The sequence below is a fragment of the Neohortaea acidophila genome, assembly GCF_010093505.1.
Source record: "Neohortaea acidophila strain CBS 113389 unplaced genomic scaffold BDY17scaffold_2, whole genome shotgun sequence".
NCBI classification, from domain to species: Eukaryota; Fungi; Ascomycota; class Dothideomycetes; order Mycosphaerellales; family Teratosphaeriaceae; genus Neohortaea; species Neohortaea acidophila.
In genome coordinates, this window is record NW_022985511.1 from 1551112 (window position 1) to 1566211 (window position 15100).

General features: G+C 57.9%; 6 protein-coding genes across 6 annotated transcripts; 3 read left to right on the forward strand and 3 right to left on the reverse strand.

The window, feature by feature from the left end:
- Positions 1–297: 297 nt before the first annotated feature.
- BDY17DRAFT_321417 (uncharacterized protein) lies at positions 298–1893 on the reverse strand (the record flags this gene model as incomplete). Its single annotated transcript, XM_033736620.1, has 7 exons — positions 298–717; positions 767–845; positions 895–1122; positions 1207–1218; positions 1274–1490; positions 1548–1626; positions 1693–1893. 7 exons carry the CDS (start codon positions 1891–1893, stop codon positions 298–300), a joined length of 1236 nt encoding a protein of 411 aa, XP_033593210.1.
- Positions 1894–2901: 1008 nt separating this feature from the next.
- On the reverse strand, positions 2902–6503 carry BDY17DRAFT_246350 (26S proteasome regulatory subunit rpn2; the record flags this gene model as incomplete). Its single annotated transcript, XM_033730720.1, has 3 exons — positions 2902–3204; positions 3263–6281; positions 6364–6503. The coding sequence occupies 3 exons, from the start codon at positions 6501–6503 to the stop codon at positions 2902–2904; spliced, it is 3462 nt and encodes a 1153-aa protein (XP_033593211.1).
- A 2852-nt stretch (positions 6504–9355) lies between these two features.
- BDY17DRAFT_245377 (CYTH-like domain-containing protein) lies at positions 9356–10210 on the forward strand (the record flags this gene model as incomplete). The annotated part of the gene is made up of 2 exons (XM_033730624.1): positions 9356–9487; positions 9551–10210. 2 exons carry the CDS (start codon positions 9356–9358, stop codon positions 10208–10210), a joined length of 792 nt encoding a protein of 263 aa, XP_033593212.1.
- A 263-nt stretch (positions 10211–10473) lies between these two features.
- Positions 10474–12075, reverse strand: BDY17DRAFT_308072 (DnaJ domain protein; the record flags this gene model as incomplete). Its single annotated transcript, XM_033735169.1, has 3 exons — positions 10474–10653; positions 10713–11911; positions 11970–12075. 3 exons carry the CDS (start codon positions 12073–12075, stop codon positions 10474–10476), a joined length of 1485 nt encoding a protein of 494 aa, XP_033593213.1.
- Positions 12076–12335: 260 nt separating this feature from the next.
- Positions 12336–14755, forward strand: BDY17DRAFT_83392 (uncharacterized protein). Its single transcript, XM_033738748.1, has 2 exons — positions 12336–12881; positions 12947–14755. Exons 1-2 carry the CDS (start codon positions 12536–12538, stop codon positions 14422–14424), a joined length of 1824 nt encoding a protein of 607 aa, XP_033593214.1. The 5' UTR covers positions 12336–12535; the 3' UTR covers positions 14425–14755.
- BDY17DRAFT_321422 (6-O-methylguanine DNA methyltransferase) lies at positions 14638–15056 on the forward strand (the record flags this gene model as incomplete). Its single annotated transcript, XM_033736621.1, has 2 exons — positions 14638–14838; positions 14907–15056. 2 exons carry the CDS (start codon positions 14638–14640, stop codon positions 15054–15056), a joined length of 351 nt encoding a protein of 116 aa, XP_033593215.1.
- Between the last annotated feature and the right edge of the window lie 44 nt (positions 15057–15100).

Genomic DNA, 15100 nt, shown 5'->3' on the forward strand with positions numbered 1-15100 from the left:
TTTCCCGCCAGACCTCACTTGTCTTGATGACCACCTCATTTGTCCCTGTGACCGCCTCATTACACATGGCGGAGCGAAACAATCGGAAAAAGACGTCTCAGCAAATCATGTTACTTGTTGCTACACTTGAAAGCCTAGGAAGGCCTCGATACCTGCGAGATTCTTCAGATATGCTCGAGTACTATTCTTATCTCATGACTCGTGATCGCCACATCCCAAATAGTCAACTCCACTATCACCTCTGGGAATCAGGTAGGTAAACAGGACATTGCATTGTCACCCATCTTTCGGACTTCATCACGAGCCCTCCGCTCTCGATTCCAAGAGCCACTTCTCCGGAAGCACCGGGCTCTCCTCGAGCCGAGTACTGGACTGCTCGATCGATCGACGCATCGCGATACGCATGGCGGGATGCGTTGTCTTCGAGGAAGTGCACTCCATTCGCGAGCTCTGAGATCGTGCATTGGCCGAACTTCCGAACTTCCCGTCGATGCTCTCATCCTCCCCGTCCAGTCTACTCCGCTCGAAGTCGAGTCGTGTGATCTGAAACCACGGCAAGCTTCGAAGCGGGTTGAAGAGTCCGGGCTTCGCCGTGGTAGATGAATGTGGAGAATGGCTCGGCGAGCGCAAGGACGAGAGTTTTTCGGAGAGCTTCGAAGACAGCGACTTCAGCGGATCCTGCAGAATCGACTTCCACGCTGGAGCACAGGCGCATATCTGCCGTTCCGTCAAGACGATGTCCAAGTGCAGGTCATGCGCTACTCACCATCCCCAGATGAATCTCCACTGCGGCGGCAACCCACAGCCAGTAAGCCCACCATGTCTCATCCCAGTTGGCGAGTAGACTATGGTCGTTAGCAAGGACCTCAATCGATTGGAATCATCACCACCGACCTTTTCCAAGTGAAGTACGTGCGTGCTGCACCCGCAATCGTTGCTACGCCACCCATGCAGAGCAAAACGGAAACTCCGATCCTTTGCCGTAGCGGCATCTGCAGCCGCATCACGATGGGAATGGGAAGGATGGTCGTCCACAAATCCGTCACCGAATTCACGACCCCTCCACCCAGCATGACCTTGCCTTCGCTCATGCAGTGGCCTGTGGGCGGGAACATCCAGTATCTATTCATGTCGGTCAGCCGCCTCGCTCACCTCTCCGTGGAATCCCATCAGGTTGGATTCTAGTGCGCAAGATGCGTTACTCACGATTGAACTGGCCTAACACTCCATCAGCGTCAACACTTCCGGGTCTTTGAAGCAGCATTCAACTCACGTGCATAGCCATATGGTCAGTACTATGAATGTGACACACACCGCCATGTTCCAAACCACGCTGACGTGCAAAGCCCCGCGGAACCACTTGATCTTGCTGTCCTTGACGAGCCGGTAGTAGAAGCAGATCAGAGACAGCCGAATGCACGTCGCCGCGAGCGTGAAGAGAATCTTGGCGGCGAAGGCGATCTTTTGCGCCGGTGGGATCATGGATGTCGCTTTGGCGGCAGTCAGTACCTGGCACGGAGGGGGGCTTCCATGACATGGATACTCACGCAAGTCATAGATGTGTCTGTCCCAGCCATACTTGAAGTTCGCAAGCAACACCACGGCAGTGAGACCGACGTCGAAGATCTGGAGGCGCACGCAGTGGTTAGTCCAAGGTATACATCCAGAGCTGCATGCTACCACTCCACTTACAAAGGCAGGGATGATGATGATATCGTCCGCTCCGAACCATCTCCGGATGTAAAGCCGCGAGTACAGCCTACCTACGACGGCGAGCGTAACAAGGGTGATTAGGATAATATTGATGATGAGCAGAGTCGGGCCGCGGGTATCGGGGTGAGTGTAGTTCGGTTCGGGGTAAGTCGCCCAGACGGCAGGTGGTGGAACTCTCATCTTTGACGTGTCAAGGGAGTGAATTCTCGCGGGAAGGCTTTGCTTTGCAAGATGTCGAAGACTAGGCCAAAAGGTGGTGATTGGGAGAAAGGGTGGGCAAAGGCGATTGTCGCAAGCATGCGATATCAGGAGCAAAAGCGACACACGCCGTGCTGTGGACGTGACGAGGGAGCGAGGGCAGTGGATGAAGGCATGAGCATCTCCCACACCGCATCGGCATCATATGCTTCTTGCGTCAGTGACCGAAAAAGGGAGAAGTGAAGTAAAATGGAACCAGAAGTGATGCATCGACTTGTGGGTGCGCGCGCGCATGCCCGTGGGACAAGCAGACCGCTCACCAGCGCTGACATCCTCGTCCAAGGCATTCCAAGGAACGCTGTCTCACTCGGGACAGCAGCACATATGTTCCACGGCGTTGAGATCCAGGTGCAGAGCACGCAAGCAGCAGGGCCTCGAGCCATACAGACACGAGGCATCGAGTCCAGCGGGGCTGGTCGGGCCGGCATTCAGCTGTCTTATTCCGCACCCATGATGCCAGCGGAACGGCGGTGTCGAATGGCCATCCCGGTCGTGGAGGGCGGCTGCATGTGCGAATGCACGTCACGAGTTGGGTCCCAGGGCCGAGCATTGTCAGACGTTGCATAATGCCAGTCTCCACATTTGCACGACGCTGCTGTGCAACACGCCGACTCGAATCAGATGGCGTCAACTTTGTACGACGCGGAGAAGGAATCCAATGGGGCTAGAAATGTTTGCAAGAAGCACAAACTATGCCTGCTCTGCTGTTCAGCTTGCCCAAAGAGAACATTGCGCCGACGGAACAAGGGTGGACAAGTCTAGAGTGAATAGTGATACATACAGAATCCCACCAATCTCACTCTATCCTCGCATGCGCCGTAGATTTTCCACAAGCAGAATCCGAGGGAGCCGTGGCCGAACGTCTGGATACAACCCTGCCACAGACCATCGAAAGCCAGACACGATGTCGCGGTACGGGTGATGATTACTTTACTCCTCCATCTCTTCGTCGTCGTCGTCCTCCTCGACTTCGAACTCCTCAGGCACCGGCGCCTCCTCTCCGCCTTCCTCGTCTTCGTCTACCGCGGTCAACACGCCGACAGCCGCTGCCGCTCCACCAGTCCCCAGAACCTCGCCGAGTCCGCTGGCGCCAGCGGGCCCGCCATTTGCCGTGGTCCTACCGGTGGTGGGTTGAGGAGCAGGAGGCGAAGTCTTCTTCTTCGCCTTGAGTTCGACAAGCGATTTCTCTTCACCAGGCTTCGTGTCGAAGAGAAGGATGGGACCACCGGTGGGCTGGCGACGATGTTAGCAGGAGCGACAAAAAGCATGCGGACAAACACATGGCACTCACCTTCTTGACGGGCTGGTACCGCCCATCCTGCGGGAAGGAGATGTACTTGATCTGACCCGGCAAGACGCGGCTCATATTCTCCAGGTCGTAGCCCACCTTCTCCTTCTCCACCTTCTTCCTACTGCTCTCTTTGTCGCCGTCCTTCTTCTCCTCCTCCTTGCCCGTCTCGACGACGTTTGAGTCCTCATCCTTCATCTCAGCATCCGCGCCATCCGCTTTAGGCGTGGTGGGCGTGGGGTCGACGTCCATCCCCTCTGCCCGAGCTTTGGCCAGCTTTCTGCGCTTTGCTTGCGCCGTCGTCGATAGCACAGCCGTCTTGACCTTCTCCGGCGCTTCCTCGGCCTTGACTTCCTGCTCAGGTGGGTAGTCGAACAGGCTAGGTCGCGTGTTGCTGTGGAATTTGAAAGACGGAATCTCCAAGTCTTGGTCCACGCCGGTTATACTGGTCGGCGTGAATGTCAAGGACAGGAAATGCGTCAGTGGGAACCAGTACCAATACTGCGTAAACACTGCCATGCCAACAATCGCCTCCATATTGAGGTTGCCCGTCTGCGTTTGCAGGCTAATGGTGCAGTTCCGCCCACCGGCATCGATGATGCCGAGCGCCAAGGCGCAGCCAAACTTGGCCATGGCGTCTTCGTGTCGGTCGCCGATGATCTTCTGCAGCTCCCTCCGAATGAAGGTAACCTTGGGGTTCATCGCATCGTTCTGTTGAACGAGAATCATGGACAAGCTGATGAGGGCGCCTTGCCGGACAAAGTCCACGGTGTCCTTCATCATTGGTTCGAGAAGGTCGACGGCGGCCTCGAGGCCGGTGCCGGCGCAGGCGATGCCCAAGGCCATAGTGGCACCATATCGCACATGCGGATTATACGACTCCGACAGCAGCTCGACCATGCGAGGCACCGATCCCGGCTTGCGGAAGAGCACGAAGCCGAGACTCATCACGGCGACTCTCCGCACATCATCGCTGACATCGCTGACGGCGATATGTAGGAGTCGGCGCACAGCCTTGTTGCTTCCACTCCCGCAGTACGCCAAAGCGATCGTCATGATGCCTCCGTATCGAAGAGCTGGGTCCGGATCGTCGAGCAGGCCGTTGGAAAGCTGATCCGAGTTCTCCTGTCGGGCATACATGATGAGCGCCATGCCCATGGCCAGTCCTCGTACGATCTTCTCATGCTGTGTGTCATGTGCATACTGGATCATGTCTTGTACAGCTTTCAAGTTGCCTGTTCCCAGCATAACAAGACCCATGGCCAGGCCGACAGCCTCTCCATTGATTGCTGAGTCCTGGTACAGCACATTCTTGAGCGCTTCGTAAATCTGCTCGGACCCGGTGGCCATGCCGGCCACACCCAGGCCAAGAGCACCGCCGTGTTGGACCACCTCTTCTTGCGTCGCAGCAAATTGCCTTTGCAGGTAGTCGAGCACATGCGTTCCGTGGTTGGCATATATCAGACCCAGGGCGTACAAGGAACCTCCTTGGCTGTACGTACTGCCCGCGCCAGCCGTGGGGTGCTCCTTTGGTAGATACGGCTCGAGTAGTTTCTGTCCCTGCCCGATGTTGCCCCTGTGTATCACACCAAGTGCGGCCGTGGCGGTGAATTTGCTCCAGTTGACAGCCTTCTGCAGCCACTCCAGGTTATCTCTTAGCCACCCATCGATCATCGTGCCAGCGTTCATAAAGGCGTTGGAAAAGGTGATGGCGGAATGGAAGATGCTGTTGCGCGCTTCGAGCGAATCGCGGATCTTGTTCAGAATGGCTCGGTCGGTGCGGCTGCTCCGGTAGAGGAACTCGACGTTCAGCTCGATGCTCTTTGTGCCACGAAGGATGCTCTTTACTGAGGCGAATGCCTTGGCATCGTCCGCAGAGCCGGCCTCGGGCTTCGCTCTTGATGCCACAATAGTTTGCGGAGGGCCGGAGCTCTCCTGGAGTTCTCGCAGCAGCTGGTCGGATTCCTCGGAAGTGGCAGCCTCGTTTGGATGCACGATGGGTCGAACGGCGTTGCCATTCATGGTCGGCAAGTCGGTTTTGTCGGTCTCTTCGGTCTCTGGCAGCTCTTCGACGACTTTTTGCAAGAATTCCTGGGTGCCGTTCTCGTACAAATCAAAGGACAGCTGATACGCGATTGCCAAAGAGCGGCCGTCGCCCTTCTGAACAAGCTCTCTCAAGATCTTGGAGGCCATGCCGTGCTCGTTGAGGTAGACGACACATCGCGCGATGGAGAAGTAATCGGGGCTCGGGATGTCATTGAGGAGGTTGAGGATCAGCTGGAGGATTTGATTGCGCAGGCCTCGCTCCTGCACGACGTTCATGCAGATGTCCAGGACGTACTCCATCAAGTCGTCCGTTTGACCCGTCGCCACCTTCTTGCCCTTGCTCCTTTCATCTTGGCTGGAGCGGAGGATGGCTTCTCGCAGGACATCCATATTGCGCGCCTCCACTGCGATGCCGACCACTTGCTTGTAGGCGGCAACGTCGTAGCAGCTCTCGAACAGGCGGCGTACGATGGCGTGCAAGCTCTTCTTCACCGCGCCCGAGAGGGTGGAGGGGTTGGGATGGGCACCGGAGCCACCGGGGTGGCCACCACCCACATCGTGGGGGTCGAGCATGCGAGCATGGCGCGGATCGCCCTCCTCCTCCCCCTGTGCCAAGAGCGACTTGGAAGGTAGGGAGTCGTGGGAAAAGGGCAAGATCGGGGAGGTCTGGCTGGCGGTGGCGGTGGCGGGAGCGTTGGCGTCCTGGGTGTACTTGTCCAGGAATTCGGAGGAGCGCTTCTGCCTGATCAGTGGGACAGCGGGGTTGTCCAAGACGCTCAGGGCGATGTAGGTGTCGATGCATCGTGCCACGATGGTCTCCTCGTATTCGCCGGCGTTGGCAAGGTTGAAGTATTTGCCGGCGCCGAGGGCAAAGACCATGGACTCATTGTATTCCTGCAGTTGGTAGTAGACTTTGGAGAGGACGAGGGCGGCGAGTTCGCGATGCGAAAAGGTATCGTCTTCGTACAACGCTTCTCTGTGGGAGGAGAGGAGGGGTTAGCGAAGGCACACGCGGAGAGCACGGGGGGAAGGGCAAGGAAGAGTCGGGGGAGACATACATTTGGCCGATGGAGCCGGAGACCTCCGTCCAGACACTGTCGATTTCCTCATTGAGTCTTTCGAGAGCAAAAGCCTGCAAGACGGGGTCTGGCTCGGCGAGGAAGCCAACGAGGCCCGCGGCCGATGTCAATCCCACCATCGTGCCTCTGCTCAGCTCCTCCGCCCCGAAAGCTTGTGGATATGATGGGGCGTGTGCGTGCTGCCGGCGACGGTTGCGGATGAACGGGAGTCGATGAGGGAGGGTGATGTAGGCACGGGTGGGTGATGAGAAGGCGGCTCAGGCGCGGTGCCAGCTGCGATCCCGTGATGGAATGGGGGTCCGCCGAGCTCTGGGTGAAGGAGAGTGCGGAGAAGGAAGGGGAGAAGGGAAGGAGACGATGGCGCGAGTGGCGAGGAGATGGATACGGGCGAGGGAGTGATGGGGAAGAACAAGGCCGCACGGGATTGGGGAGAGCAACAATTGAATTGCACACCTCGCTCCAGGCGCACGCCGATGATGTCTGCTCGCGTTTCGCGCTAGCCGAAGCTTAATCCGTTCGGGCTGCTTCCATCGCATGCACCTTTCGATGCCACTTTGCCTCGTGGAATGCATGCAGGCGGCGCATTCGGAGTACATACACAGTCCCTACATGTAGACAATCCACGTAGAGAAGCGCTGATTCGTCTTCTCCTCTACTACAGCCCCCCCATGTCGTTGCAGCCGGAAGGAGCCAAGGCCGGCCTTTTGCTACCCGTCCCATCTCCGCGCGGATCGTTCCTGCCTCGCTCGCGGGTGGTGTGGAATAAAATATTGTAGACGCAAACACCACTCCTGCTGCCACCCCAACCCCCATCGCCATCCACCTCCCACGCTGCAATCGCCGCTTGCCGTGCCCTTCACGATCCATTGCATCCCGACATCCCTCCTCGCGCCACAGTATTCCGTCCTCGCGCCACGTCACGCCCGGCAAACGCTTCTCGTGCAGGAGACAAGAGCCCGCAAGGGACAGCCATCGCCGGAAGCAGCCACCACGGACAACAGTGCTTGACAGGGTGTATATGGAGGTGTTGGCCTGCGTGTACGGTGGATCCGGCGTCTGTGTAATGCGCGCCAGCATCCGGGTTCAAGAGTAGGGCCTTTTGGAGGACACCAGCTAGGCCAGGCCAGGCCAGGCCACACCAGGCGCGATGGATATCAAGGGCATTCTTAACGACCATGCCCCCGATACGGCCACCAGACAAGATCGCCCCGGCTCGCGACACAGCCATACCCCTCCTCGTCCGCCGCCCCAGCTCGCGACAACCTCCCACCCCCCGACCCCGTCCAACTACGCGCTGCACGCCAACCCGCAGCAAACTCCTCTGTACTCCCGCTCTTCCGCCAGTCCCGCCGGCCCGCCCTTCATCCACGCCCAAACACCTGGCCACACGCCCTCCCAGGCTCCCGCAAGCGCACACCACTACTTTCCCCAGCAGCATCCCGCCCTAGGCAGCCCGGGGGGCGCCTCTCAGCACCATCCATACGACCCCACCCGTGCCAGACCCGTCTCCCACGGCTACCCATATCCTCCTCCCTCCGCTGGAACCACACCGGTCGCTACGTCGGGCCTGCATGTTCACCCAACCTCCTCGCAGTCGCCCACCCCGCCGTCCCATGCGTCGTACGGCGCGCGACAAAGTCCGGTGTCTGCCAGGCCCCAAGCACCCTCCCAAATCCCGGTTCAGCATGGGCATCACTATCCCCACCAGACGCCTCCTCTTGGCCCGCCACCCGTCCAGCATCGACCCACAGGACCGCCGGGAATGCAGAGCCCGTTCCATCCCCAACAGCATCAGCGTGCCATCTCCACCGCTTCAACTGAAGTCGCTTCGCCATGGCCGTCCGCGAGAATGCAGTACGCCGCATCGCCCGGCGCTCCAAGCCGTCCGTCTTCCATCGAACATCCGTCGGGCGATTACGTAAACCAGACGCACCGCGAGCGCAGCGAGTCCGTGAGCCCCAAGACGAGAGTGCCTCCTCGCCGACCGTCTCTTGAATCTCGCCACAGCAGTAGTCAGCAAACGCCCCTCGGCCATCGTAGCTCTGTCCCACTCAACGCCGTCATTCCGCTAGCTTCGCCAAGTCAATCGCTGCATCATCCTCACCATCCTCATCATCCCTTGACGGCGGACAACGTAGCACGGACACCCATGCCAAATGCGGCAAGTGAAGTGTCACAGGCCACAGGTCTCCCAGCTGACGCACCTGCGACCCCTTCACTTGTCGTCGCCTCGGATGCTGCGACTCCTGCCTCCCAATTACCACAACGTCCGCCTCTAATTCACCATTCGAGTTCGAAGATGGGTATGAATCACCTCTTGACGCCAACCACCGAAACGGCGCCAGTGGCGAACGGCAGTGCGAGATCACATGTCGACGTGGAAATGAGGATGGACATGCCCAGCAAGCAAAGCGACGGCTTTGTGAAACCCAGCCCAAAAACAGGATTCTCGGCCCCCCCGTCGCAAGCGGCGTATTTCGATGGCCGGAGCGTGCAAGCATCTGCGCTTCCTACTGCGCCGCCTCCCGCTGATGCACGCGCGGGTCAGAAAAGGTCTGCCGGGTCTGACATCGCGGATGGTCCCCCAAGCAAGCAGCGGAGGACGCGAAAACCCATCGAACGACCAATCTGGGCCAGGCTATCGAAGCACAATCCCCGGTTTCATCAGCAGGATGTCGCTTCAGCGCCACCCCAGCACATGGCTCCCACTCCTCAGCCCAACGGTGACCCATCGCATAGCGCCGGTGGAGGCCCATCTCCAGCGAATGGCTTGGGCTCTGCGGAGCATCAGCCATGGCTGCTCAACCCCCCCGTCGATCACGACCTCCTGCACGCAAGGCATGTGTTGGGCGAATGGGAGAAGACGATCAAGTGGAAGACGCCATACCCGGGCATACTAAAAGCGATCCAGGACTGGCTATACACCCAGCTGGGCCAGCTTCGTGACGTGGCCCGAGACCCACGCGAAGGCATGGTTGAGATCGAAGCCAAGTTTGGGACTCTGATGCGAGATGGCGAGAGGTATCAGTTGCCTGTATTGAATGCCTGTGTGATCAACCCACAAGCCAATAGCAGACTCCATTTTGAGAGCACAATGAGTGTGGTAAGGGCCATCTGCTCCTTCATCCTGGCGACCCTGACGTGTCGGCGCTAATCCGTGAAACAGCTCGAGCACAAGAGCGCCAACGAATTCCTCAACGAGACGATCAAGCAATCGATGCTGCCCGGACGCGTCAAGATGAACTACGTGCATCTGTACGAGACCGACTCCTTTTACGCCCTCTCCGACGCCGGGCAGCAAGCTCTCCCGCGATCTATCCAACAACGACAAGGGACTAGAAAGCCTCGCCTCCGAGTCACCCGGCGCCACGCCAAAGACGGCTCCAACGCCATCGTTGCACGCATTGTCAAAGTTTCCATCGCCAACCTGCACATCTACAACCCGGGCGACAACTTCGACTGCCGCATCTCCATCAACCTCGAAGTCAACCTCGACCGCCCCGATCTGGACCTGGACTCACTCATCTCCCAAGATCCGCAACAGCAGGTGCAGGAGGTGGATCGCAAGAAGGACCGCGTGGCGTACAAGCACCTTGCTTATTCCATCGACCTCACCAAGGTCGAGAGACAAGGACTTGAAGCCAGTCATGAGTTGGAGCTCGAAGTCGATTCGACACTTCTGCGCGAGCAGTTGGAGCTCTTGGGGCAAGGCCGTGATAATGCGTTTGGTGACATTGTGGGCGGCTTCTGGGACAATGCCGTCTTCTTGATGGACAAGCGCACGCAGCAGAACCAAGCCGCGCCCAGGCCCTCCGCTGCTGCTTAGTAGAGACAAGGGGGCTCTGTTCACGATATTCGCTTCGCACATGCGTGAGAGTGTACCCGACCGATCGGCTTGCGCGGTTGGATAATCATACACCTCAGCCGACCGTGGTCGGAGGCAAGACATTTCTATACAACGCCGGTCTACCAGGCTTCGCCATGCTGTACATAAATCTCACCCTGCACGCCCTCGCATTTCTCGCCAAGCTTTCAATCAAACGAAACAAGTTCAAATCGAGTGCGTACTTCTCTTCCGTTCCAGGTCATCTAGGTTGCCGGAGTGGGGGTCGTCGTCCCATCTGCCTTTTCGTCTCGATGATGAAACATGTGTCGATGCGCGGGCTTCTCCTTCTTCTTTTCCTCCTTCTTCTCCCGCTTTGCGGTTGCTTCGGCCATGAGCTGCTCGAATGCCATGTAGTCTCCCTCTTCGTCCGGGTCTCTTTGCGCCTGTACCGCATGTAATAATCAGCCACCCGTCCTCGCATCAAAACTTTATCGAGCCTTACCTTTGCAAAGATCTCGCCCACAATGACCAACGCTTGCGCCCTCTCCGCTCTCTTGTCCAACTTCACTTTCTTGTCGTACAGCACATTGTCACACACGTCTCGCAGCACACTCTGGATCTCGAATTTGCTCCCGCGCCATGCGGCAGCCAGAATCTTACCGGTGACCCGCTTCTCATACTCCGCCTTGCGCTCGTCCGTCCACTCGTCACCACCCTTCTCCTCCGCGCGCGCCATCTCTTCGATCTCCATCTGCGCTTGAATGGCCGTGGACACCGTACCCCAGGTGTCCTTCACCATCGAGCCCTTGTCCTTTAGTCGGCTGAAAAAGCCGGATACGCCACCAATGATGGGCTTCTGGGATTTGAGGAAGGTGGTGGCCTTGGAGACGTACGTATGGCCGATGGCGTGCAGGATCTCGATGCCAAAGGACTCCATTTTGAGATTCTCGACTTCGAGGCGCATCTTCTCGCGGAAGGCGTGGGTGACGTCGGGACCCTTGTCCGTTTCGGTCCAAACGCTGATGCGATCCACGAGTTTTGATGACAGCGAGGTGACGCGTTCCTCGCGAATACGCCGCCGTTCCATCTCGAAAGCCGCCAGCTCTTCCCGTTGCTCTTTCGTGAGACCACCGCGCTTCTTCTTCTCTTGCAGTCTCTTCTCCTCCTCCGTCATACCGGCAGCCGTTTGAGCCGCTTCCTCCTCGGTCTTGTCGGTGATGGCGAGGCGTGTCGGGATGCCTTGAGGCCTGGGGGTCGATGCACCCGAGCCCGGTTTTGAGTCGCGGATGGGGATCTCCATAGTGGCGCCGGCGGTGGTGGATTGATCTGGCACAGTCTCTGCCTGGGGCTGCGGGACGCCGGCAGTGGTGGTATGTGAGGTCTGTTGCGCTCCCGCGGTCTCAGGGGCCGTGGTGGCTTCTGCATGCATCTGATTCTCCTCTTCCATCTCGCGCGTGGAGATTTCCATGCTCTTGGTGAGATCCTTCATCATCGATATCTCGCCGATCCAATCTTGAAAGGCCTCCCCACCGAAGATCATGGCGAAGAACTCGGACGGGTCTTCAAAGCCCGAGTCGGGCTTCGCGCCCTCCTTGCCCAGCTTGTCATATTGTTTTCGGAGTTCGGGATCGCTGAGGACCTGGTATGCTTCGCCTACTGTCTGGAATTTTTGGTGTGCGGTTGGGTCATCAGGGTTTTTATCTGGGAGGAAAGGTCAGTCTGCTGCGCGCCAGGCCATGCGGGTCAGGATGGAACAGACCAGGATGGAGTTGAATAGCAAGTTTTCGGTATGCTTTCTTGATTTCAATCTCTGTTGCGGTGGGCGGGACCCCAAGGGCATCGTAGTACGTGGTATCGACGACCATGGCGTGTTGTGGGTAAGTGCGCAGGAGCTAGGTAACGCGTCGGCGGCGACTCATGCACTGCTGGGTGGGGGACGAGATGGAGGCGGCTGGTGGTGATGCGGAGGTGAGATCAGGTAGAAGAAAGAAGAGATCGCAGTCTCACAGTTGGACGCGCAGGCTTCAAGTTTGCGTCGAGTGACGTGTGGGCCGTGGTTGTTCCGCCGCGGCAATCTTAACCGCTTTTGATTAAGACCTCCGTTTAAGCTTAACGGCGCGTTTCACGCATTTGATGACCACACTCTTCGCAGCTTCACCAGGCGCCTGCAGCTCCTCTCCCACATACAAGGCTGGTCCAGCGTGCGAGCTGGCAAAATGGAACTGGAAGTCACTTATCTGTTCTTGCAGGCGTCGGTCTCGTCGTAGGCTCCTTCAGCCTACTCTTTAGCGGCTATTCTGCCATGCCATTCCGGCTTCCACCACGATGATACGATGTGCATGCTTGCTTGCATATTCTCCGCCTCGGTTCTTCTTGAAGGCAAGGCCAGGAAGGGCAGCGAGATGGCTCCATCCAGTTTTCAGGCCACGGGACTTTTCCTCAACCTCGATTGCCAAAGCGGCCCTGCCTCACTCGCCTCTCTTCGATGCCTTGCGGCGCCACGACCCCGATAGCACAGCCATTGTGCATTCGCGCTCTCAGCGGTCCTTTACATATGGATCTCTCGTACACGACGTGGCCGACGCAAAGGACCGATTGTCCACGCACATTGGAGAAAGTCTGGCTGCCAAGTCTATTGCCTTTATGGTGGAGAACAGCTACGACTATGTAGGTATGCCATCTCCGAGGACCACGCTGCGTAACGGCATGCGCTGGCAAATGTGCTAATTAACGTAGTCACACTCCTTGCCCTTCTCGCATCCAACGCCAGAGCGGTGCCTCTAGCGCCCTCTTTGCCCCCTGCGGAACTGAGCTATCTCCTCGAGCACAGCGAAGTATCGGCCCTTGTGTCGTCGGCAAAGTATGATGCATTGGCCTTGAAAGTGCTCAAGGACGGCGGCGGCAAACCGCTGAGGCACGTCCATATTGGTAAGCTGCTGACCGGCTCAACAATCCGAGACGACATCTCCTTCGATGGACACGTAGACGTGACAGGAGGCATTATGCTTTATACGTCCGGCACAACCGCTCGACCCAAGGGAGTCTTACTGGATGAAGAAGTCCTCATGGCTCAAGCGAATAGTCTGATCCAAGCTTGGAAGTACTCTGCAACCGACCGCCTACTCCACGTCTTACCACTCCATCATATTCACGGCATCGTCAATGCACTTGTCACGCCACTGTTCGCGGGAAGTTCCATCGAGTTCCTCTTCCCGTTCACGCCCGATGCCGTCTGGCGCCGCTTGGCTCAACCTTTCCTGCCGGACGACCAGCCACCGCAACACCAGAGAGCGCCAATTACGTTTTTGACTGCTGTTCCGACAGTCTGGGCTCGACTTCTGCAGACTCACCAAGACCTACCACCAGAAGTCCAGAGGGCAGCAGATGAAGCGATTCGTCGAGAAAACCTGCGTCTGAACATCTCGGGCTCGGCAGCTCTACCTGTTCCTGTCAAGCAAGCTTGGTCGCATCTTTCAAAGGGCAATGTACTGCTTGAACGATTCGGGATGACAGAAGTAGGCATGGCGCTCTCTTGTGGCCTTGCGGATGTGGATCGCATCGATGGATCCGTCGGCTGGCCTCTTCCCACGGTCGAAGCCCGCCTGGTCGACACCGATACCAACGAAGTACTCTCCAAGGATCGCTCCGAAACCGGTACGGCCAAGGAGCGTTCTGGTGAAATCCAGCTTCGCGGGCCTACGATCTTCAAAGGATACTGGTGTGATGAACAGGCTACACAGAAGGCTTTCACTTCCGACGGATGGTTCAAGACGGGAGATATCGCTGTGCAGCGACCTGTGTCTGGCACTGGCCTTGGTCACAGCGCTGGCGACCCATATTTCATCCTCGGCCGCGAGTCGGCCGACATTATCAAGATGGGCGGCGAGAAGATCTCTGCGCTCGAGATTGAGCGCGAGCTCCTGTCTCTTCCGCAGATTCAGGAGTGCGCGGTAGTGGCCTTACCATCCGAGACCTGGGGCCAACAGATTGCAGCAGTCATGGTGCTCAGCAAAGAGGGCAAGACCGCGGGCACAAACGGCGCAGCTTGGACTGCGATGGACATGCGACGGGCGCTCAAAGGCCGACTGATCGCTTACAAAATCCCTCGGCGTGTTCGAGTTGTTTCGGAGATCCGAAGAAACGCGATGGGCAAAGTTAACAAGAGAGAGCTGGTTGCCAGCGTTTTTGACTCGGCCAAGGGTGGTGGCGTGTGATTGGTCAATTTGGCAGCAAGTCACGGGAACTCGCTGACGAAGCGCGTTTTGACTCACCGCGACAAACACGACCTTCAAAAAGACGTCGCGACTCCGGAGATACGGAGTATTCGCCAAAGCACATTCGCGACCGCGTTGCACATCACAATTTGTATCAAACGCGCATTCGTCGCTGGGAGCCGGAAGTCTCAAAGCCTGCCACCGCAAATCGCCATGGCTGCCGCCGAGGTCAAAGTGACCGAGTTTCAATCGCGTGTCTACGCTCTGCTCAAGCAGATTCCAAAGGGCAGGGTCAGTACCTACGCGGAAATGGCAAAGGCGTTGGCGTCCAGTCCACGCGCCGTCGGCGGAGCGCTGCGAGTCAATCCGTTTGCGCCCGAGGTGCCGTGTCACCGTATCATCCAGGCAGACGGGGTGAGTGGTCTCTAAATCCTCCCGCATATGTCCATCAAACATGCGACTGACAAGACGATGACTCGCAGTACGTGGGCGGCTTCAAAGGCGAATGGCAAAAGGCGCCAAGCGGGGTGAATCAGAAGATGAAGATTGATATATTGAGGGACGAGGGCGTGCAATTTGATGCGAAAGGCATGCTCCTGGACAAGACAAGCCTGTGGGCGGACTTTCGGTGAAGCGTAATCGTTTGATGATGTGACGGGGTGGCATGAGAGCGCGG